Source organism: Curcuma longa, unplaced genomic scaffold, assembly GCF_044706935.1.
Source record: "Curcuma longa cultivar G26 ecotype Majalengka, Jawa Barat unplaced genomic scaffold, ITB_CL_G26_1.1 utg3290_np1212_1714210_RagTag, whole genome shotgun sequence".
In the NCBI taxonomy this organism is placed as follows: Eukaryota; Viridiplantae; Streptophyta; class Magnoliopsida; order Zingiberales; family Zingiberaceae; genus Curcuma; species Curcuma longa.
Window position 1 is genome coordinate 1317888 of NW_027435602.1, and position 8283 is coordinate 1326170.

At 36.1% G+C, this 8283-nt stretch overlaps 1 protein-coding gene across 1 annotated transcript; it reads left to right on the plus strand.

The window, feature by feature from the left end:
• The first annotated feature begins 6331 nt into the window (after nt 1-6331).
• Nucleotides 6332-6859, plus strand: LOC141820323 (dirigent protein 22-like). The gene has a single exon (XM_074707607.1). The coding sequence runs from the start codon at nt 6332-6334 to the stop codon at nt 6857-6859; it is 528 nt and encodes a 175-aa protein (XP_074563708.1).
• The last annotated feature ends 1424 nt before the right edge of the window (nt 6860-8283 follow it).

Here is an 8283-nt window from a genome sequence, read left to right on the forward strand (position 1 = left end):
AATAAATTTAGAGGGTTATTCCTTAAAGTTTAAACGTCACCAAAATTTAAATAACATTTAAATTAGTTTTTAAAATGAAAGATAATAGAGGAAAGAGAAGAGAGAGAAAATATTGCATGCATACATAGGAGAAAGGAACTAGGAGAAACCAATCACCACTTATTTTTTTGAATGTCCCAAGATTTGTGAGGTATGAGGCAAAGTCAAGCATTGGCTTGGTATTGGATAAAATTTTACTTCTTTTGACGATATGCAGCAGGTTCTTGGACGACATTACAAGAATGAGGGACAAAAAATCAAGACGTGCTACCTCGGCATCTCTAGCTTGATATACTATATATGGGAGGCACGTAATCGAAGGTGTTATCAAGGCATTATCCCAAATTTTGATTAGATTTTTTACAAGGTGCAGGTCCATGTGTATCAATTTATAGATCTCAAACCACGGTAGTTTGTCGGTGGCTTTGTTCCTGAGATGAGATTGGTTTTGTGGTCTGTGGTGCTTTGTATGGCCCGTAGATGAACATGTAAGTGTTGTGATGTGGGGACATGTGGGACTATGGTGTCTTGGTGTTGGTGGTGTCATGAGTTTAATGTAGTTCCTTGTGTGATGTAGTTTCTTGTATGATGGGTTATATGTATGTGCCTAACGGCTAGTGCTGTTTAGGTTATGATGTTGATCTTTTGATTGTACATTTAAAAGGTCTAACCTCTTTTTTATTTTATCTATATATGAACCATTTTTTTTTAAAAAAAAAGAACTAGCAGAAAAGTTAGTCATTATATGCAAAGGGGTAAAATTGAAATTAGGTGTACTTTTGAGAATTCTAAAATCTTAAATGGGTCCTTTGGAAATTTATTAAAAAAATGAACAAATAAATTTAGATTATCAAACTCAATAATCAATCGTTTAAAATATAAAAATTTTAAATAATTAAATAAATTTAAATCGAGAACTTGATAATATCTAAATGAATCAAACTCAAACTTATTAAAAAAAATCAAGTTAAATTTGAATAATCATTTTAACAATTTAATCCATTTTAAACTTGATTTAACTTTACTTGACTCGTTTATCTTATTAAATATGTTTAAATACTATAAAATTTAACTTGGATTGACTCGTTTACGATTCACAACAACAAGACTAGTGTCAATCTTTAGCTAAAGGCTACAATAGTTTATTGTATGCAATTACGATTTAAATACTTAATTAAATTATAATTAATAAGATGATCATATTAAAATTGAACTTTTAATTATTTTTTATAATTATTTGTTTATATAATAATTAATTACACTATTAATATATTTTTTATTTTTATTTATTGATTAATTGATCAATATATCTTTAATGTTAAAAATATTTACAACTAATTAAGTTTTTATTTTAGTTACTTAAAAACTGGCTTCTTTCATTTCACAATTTAATATATTCAACTAAATCATTGAAATGAGCAAAAATAATATGAAAGAATAATATAACAATTAAAAACGGACTTCTTTAGCGTCAGATTTACCGACTACTATATTTCAGGAGCTCTTAAAACAATATTGTAATTAAATGTAAGATAGAAAAATTGGGACCGCGCAAGCAAGTTTCGATATCATGTATTTAGCTCCTGAGGCATAGGTAAGTTGGTTACGACGCAGCAGACTTACAGAAGAGGGCAAGGGTTCGAATCCTGGCGAAGCCAGGCAATACCCTCCTGCGTCGTAACCAACTGCACTTTCTCGATTTACCTCCTCACAGATGGTCGTGGGGCTGATCGTGTGGGGCCGCTAAGGTGACGGATCCACCTTTTACAGAAGATATCATGTACTTAATTTTTATAATATTTAAATTATATATCATATTTTTAAATATTTTTCTTTCTAGGTTCATTAATCAATATTGTCCAAAACTAACTAATAGATCTAGAAAATTTTACAATTACTTCAAATCAAAATAATTAATATACTCTGAAAATCTCTTTCATGTATTTATATCATCATATTTAAATTGCATAAATTGAGAACACTGAACTTTTAAACTTGTAAATACTTGATAAAATTTATCACAAGTTATTATAAGACTACAATGATACTTACTAACCAATATCACTAATAAATTCTTAGGACTCCTTTTGTTCAAAAAATATTAAACTTTTAAATTTTTAAATAATGTATAATAGGTCCATTTTCGTTCGAAATTGATGGATAGATTTAGAGAACTTTGAATTACTTAAAATCAAAATCAATGTACTTTTTAAAATCTTTTTTAATACATATGTCATCGAATTTGAATTCAATAGTATAAATTATGAATAATAATTTTTTTTTAATTGATAAAATAAAAATTTATAGATATATTCTTAATTTAATTTACCGATCTCAATTTAAGCTATCAAATTATATATGAAAGCATAAATATGTTAAAGAGATTTGCAATAATATATTAATTTTGATTTAAAATTTTTAAAAGTTCTCCAGATTTATTAATCGACGAAATTAATTAACAGATATGCAGAGAAATAGGAGGAATATTTAAAAAATATGATACAAGTATAATAAAAATTAAGTAGTAATTTGGATAATATCAAAATTTACTTATATGAGGTCCAGTAAAATATAGAAAAATAATTGATTGCGTTGCTGGCCTGCGGAACACAATATGAATTAAAACAATTAGCACAATATATCAAAACATTTTTAAAAAATTTGCATATTTAAAAAAAAAATTATATCATGCTCCTTTTCAACTATTGGAAATTTGACAAAATTCATATGACATAAATATGTTGAATGCCAAACAGTAGCTTTGATATGCTGTCGGAGTAGGCTTCTACATCAATTTCTGTAAAAGGTGAAATCTATCATCTCAACAGTTTCATACTATCGGTTTTACAATTATTATGAGAAGATAAATTAAGAAACTATAGTTGACTATGATGGAGGAGGAATGCTTCTGCACCAAATCACTATGGTTACGTTCAAGACGGTTTGATTTATCAAATAAGTCATACCTTTTTTATTTGACCAATCTAAATTAAAATTGAATTGAAACTTTTGCTTCTCTTTTAAATTGATCATATCAAAATTATATATCAGTTTGGCTTTAATTGGGTACGACTAAACTTGCTATTTCTAAGCCACAAATGTAGCTATCTCTAGGATATATTATATTTTCTGATTTACTTATCATTTTTAACATGTTTGAACAATTGACAATAAATTCCTACTCCAAATCAGTCCTGATCTTGATTTTTCACTTTTCATGTAAAGTTCCATATGCTTATGTAATTCTCTGTCCATTTTCCACATTGTGGTAGCATATTCAAGTATGACATATATATTTCTATTCAAAATATAAAATAAATATAAAAAAGGCGTTTCAATTTTTCCATATTAATAAAGAAATATTTCATTTTAATTTTTTATGATGTCTCACCTTGATGTCGGATGAGATAATGATTATCTTGGAGGCAATATTGAATTCGTTGATTCGACTGTGAACGTCGAAAATAATCTTCTAAAATATATTAATTCGAAAGAATAATAGAAGATAGGGAAATAAATGACATTGTCGAAATTATTATTAAACTAAAACTTTTTCTCCTAAACATTCATAAGATGTTTATGTATACTCAAATCTGAATAAAAAGAAAATTTCTTAACAAATTCGGAAAGAAAGATTCCTAATTAAAAAGGAAATTTCTTAACAAACTCGAAAAAAAAATTTCAAATAAAAAGGATAATTTTTTAATAGACTCAAAATCTTAAAAAATCTAAACGGACTCCAAATATAAAATTCTAAGAAAATTTTTTAACAGACTCAATCTTAAAAACATAGATAAAAATACTAGATGGATTTAAAAAATTCTAAAATAAAAATTTTCAAAACTACTCTAAATACTAAATTTTTAAAAAATTACTAAAAATAAAAATTATTAAAATTAATAATAAAAATATTCAAATCCTCCTAAATCACCTCTATCAATAATTCATATATGTACCAAACTATTCTATATATTCTACATTTACAACGTAAATATAATTAGATGAACAGATTGAATCTGCATTATATAGTAGTTATAAAATTATAATTACTATAATAATTATAATAGATACGATTTTATAATGGTACGTGAATGATAAATTTTATCTCGAGATTAATTAAATATATTTATTATATTATAATAATATATATGCCCTGCGATAGCGTATTCAATCCTAGCTAGTAGGATTATTATATATTGCTCACGCGAGATTAATTAAATAGAATTATTATATTATAATAATATATATATGTCTTGCGTTATATATTGCTCACGCAAGTTGCAAACTTATCCTCCATTAAGTGTATTTGAAATTTCGACGCGTCTTACAAGCGATAACTACACACGTAGCCAGCCTTAATTCTATATATACGTCCCTTAATTATAACAAGCCATAACTACATGATAGCGCATTCAATCCTATTAGGACTATTATATATTGCTCACGCGAGATTAATTAAATAGAATTATTATATTATAATTGTTACGGCAGATATCCACGATGACGTCAGCATGAGCTCGAGTCTGATCTGGGTCTGACTTGAATCTCGCCCAGAGACCTGATAAACCCTGTACAAATCTCCCTTGGTCTGATAAGCCTTGGCCGAATCCCCATTCGACCGAACCCATCGCCGGATCCCCATTCGGCCGTAGCCTTAGCCTTAGCCGAATCCCCACTCGGCCACACCCATCGCCGAATCCCCATTCGGCCGTAGCCTTAGCCGAATCCCCACTCGGCCACACCCATCGCCGAATCCCCATTCGGCCGTAGCCTTAGCCGAATTCCCATTCGGCCGAACCCATCGCCGGATCCCCATTCGGCCGTAGCCTTAGCCGAATCCCCACTCGGCCACACCCATCGCCGAATCCCTATTCGGCCGTAGCCTTAGCCGAATCCCCACTCGGCCACACCCATCGTCGAATCCCCATTCGGCCGTAGCGTTAGCTGAATACCCATTCGGCCCTATCCCTAAGCTGAATCCCTCATTCGGCCACAGTCCTCGCCGAATCCTCATTCGGCCCTAACCCTTTGCCGAACCCTCATTCGGCCCTAACCCTTTGCCGAATTCTCATTCGGCCCTAACCCTTTGCCGAATTCTCATTCGGCCCTTACCCTTTACCGAATCCTCATTCGGCTCTACCCCTTACCGAATCCTCGTTCGGCCACACCCTCGTCGAATCGCCCTGCGACACCCGGGCCCACCTCATCATGACTTCTGACAAGCCCACGCCCCATCCAATTAATGTTGCCTGTGTATAAATATCGACAAGGTGATACTTTTACGGCGATGGGACAGAGAACTCAATTGTTCCTGATATCTCATTAATCATGATAAGACATTCCTTAATGATGACGTGACATGTGCGCACGCTCATCTCTTCCTTTAAAAGACCACTCCGTCGAACAGGTATCTCTCTCTGAACTCTCTTACTCTCTTTACACGCTCAAGCTCTACTGTTCATCTCCTTCTCCTTCCTTCGCCACTGTCCTTGACTTGAGCGTCGGAGTGGTCGCGTCGGAGCCACCTCCGGTCGTCCTACTGACGTTTGCTGTGATTGCAGATCCTGAGGCACTCGAGCTTCTTCTTCTCCCGCTCTTCTTCCCCATCGGTCCCACCCTACGGCGAGCTAGGTCCGGTGACGTGTCTAGAAGCCATTCTCAATAGACCACTCCGTCGGACAGGTCCGAAGGTCTTCGAAGCTCTCCTCGCTCTCCTACCTCCCTTCGTCTCCTCCCTCCTTCTTCTGTTCCAATCCACGGCGAGCTTGGGTCCGGTGACGTGTCCAGGAGCAGTTCTCAATCGGAACAATAATAATATATATATATATATGTCTTGCGTTATATATTGCTCACTTAAGTTGCAAACTTATCCTTCATTAAGTGTTTGAAATTTCGACGCGCTCACGCGCCTTACAAGCGATAACTACACACGTAGCCAGCCTTAATTCTATATATACGTCCCTTAATTATAACAAGCCATAACTTCATGATAGCGCATTCAATCCTATTAGGACTATTATATATTGCTCACGCGAGATTAATTAAATAGAATTATTATGTTATAATATATATATATATGTCTTGCGTTATATATTGCTCACGTAAGTTGCAAACTTATCCTTCATTAAGTGTTTGAAATTTCGACGCGCTCACGCGCCTTACAAGCGATAACTACACACGTAGCCAGCCTTAATTCTATATATACGTACGTCCCTTAATTATAACAAGCCACCATACCACATTGCAATAGTATTGCATTGCTCGATCGAATCAATCACTATTTTGATTCATTATGGCTTTCTTCTCCAGTAGTTACAATCTCCTCATCTTACTCCTCTTTGTTGGAGCCACTGTAGCTTTCGCCGGCGACGACTTCACCTACGTCGTGCCATTCTACGCACACGAACGCAGCCTCGGCGCCACCAACGCCACGGTAGTAGAGTCAGTGGATCTCCAGCCGGACTCCCCCCGCCCCGGCTTCGGCAACATAATCGTCGTTGACGACCCTCTCCGCGTCAGCGCCGATCCCAACTCCACGCTCATCGGTCGATTCCAGGGGATCCTCGTCTTCGCTGACATGTCGATAAACTCGACCTTTTCGGCGGGGAACCTGGTGTTCATCGGCGGTGAGTACAACGGGAGCTCGCTTGCCTTCTTAGGGGTGTTCCAGACGGCGACCAGGTCGGTGAGGAGCATCATCGGCGGCACGGGGAGGTTCAGCATGGCCGCAGGCTACTTGGTGAATGAGCCTCCCATCTTCAGCTCGCCCACTACGCTCTACTCATTCTGGACTGCCTACGTCAAGATTCCTGCCAAATAAATCAAATGATCGGTTTAATTATACTTATAAATAAATAATGATTTAATCATTAATCTACATATATATGTTATTTGCCTTGCTACTGCAAATTAAATAAATGATAATTTATGAAATGCTCGACTTTAAACAATACTCAAAACCTGATCTTAACTAAAGGGCTAGCACAGTTATTATCTAAATATATACCTCTTTATTTATTATAGTCCGAAATTAATCAAATAGAGTTGTCAAGTTGATTCTCTTCAATCTCAACCTTCGATAACTCCTGAGATATATCGTACCTTGTGGTACATAACCACCCATGTCGAGATTGTCTACATCGTACTGAATGCGACGCCTGACCAATGACCCGACCATATATACCAGGTGTATGATTCTGTTGTTGCTTCCCCTGGTGCCCAACCTTTCCCTGCCCCGCTATTTGGTTCCCAACTTGTGGCTCATGTGGCGGCTTACATGGCTCGTGCATTAGTTCACCTTTTTGCAGAAGCAGAAGAGAGGGGGTTAATTCAACCTACCACACAGATAGCAGGCCAGCTAGCCCATGCCACTACCCACAAGTTCCAATGGTGAAGAGAATGACCATGCATAGAATCTCATTCCATGCGGCAGATCCCAGTCGGGAGTTCTCAGATGATATAACTAAAGAAGGAGCTATACCAATAGTAGCATTTTTGCATGCCCCATGTCAACAACTACAACGACACCAGATGGCAGGTCTAGTGGAGCACTTATGTCGCTTGGAGAATGCAATCTTGATGCATCAATACTCTGAGGGATTCAATTATATCGTGTCTTCCTCACCACTCTAATTGGGCCCATTTAGTAGTGGTTCAACACCTTATGACCTGGGTCCATACGGTCCTTTGACGACTTTGTCGTGATATTCTTGCACCAATTTTCCAACAAAAGAGGTATCCACACACCCCTCTTCACTTATTTAATTTCAAGCAGAAAATCGCAGGAACCCTTACATGAAAATATCCAAATTAAGGTTCACTCGATTCGTGCTTGCAATACCCTCGCCGACATTAGAGATCTTGATGAATGCCTTTACATAGACTTCACGAGAGAGACTTCTTCCGATCACTAACAAAGAAACCTCCAATTGATTAGGACTAACTTCTAGCTTGTTCCGAGAAGTATATTAATATGGACAAGGCTAAAAGGGCCCAGCAAGAATAGCGGGTAACCTGATTGGCTGAGGCTATGGAGTGTTGCATGAAAATCGCAGCTCCTCAACAACCCGTACCGCCTCATTATCAACCCTACATCACCCCTCTACTGGTCTCAAAAGAAAGGGCTATATAGATCTATATATGATGAGCAACAACTCTCGAGAAGGCCAATTGGTTTGAAACAGGGACCTCACCGATCACACATCCCCACCTACTGCGCCTTCCATCAAGAATACGGGCACGACG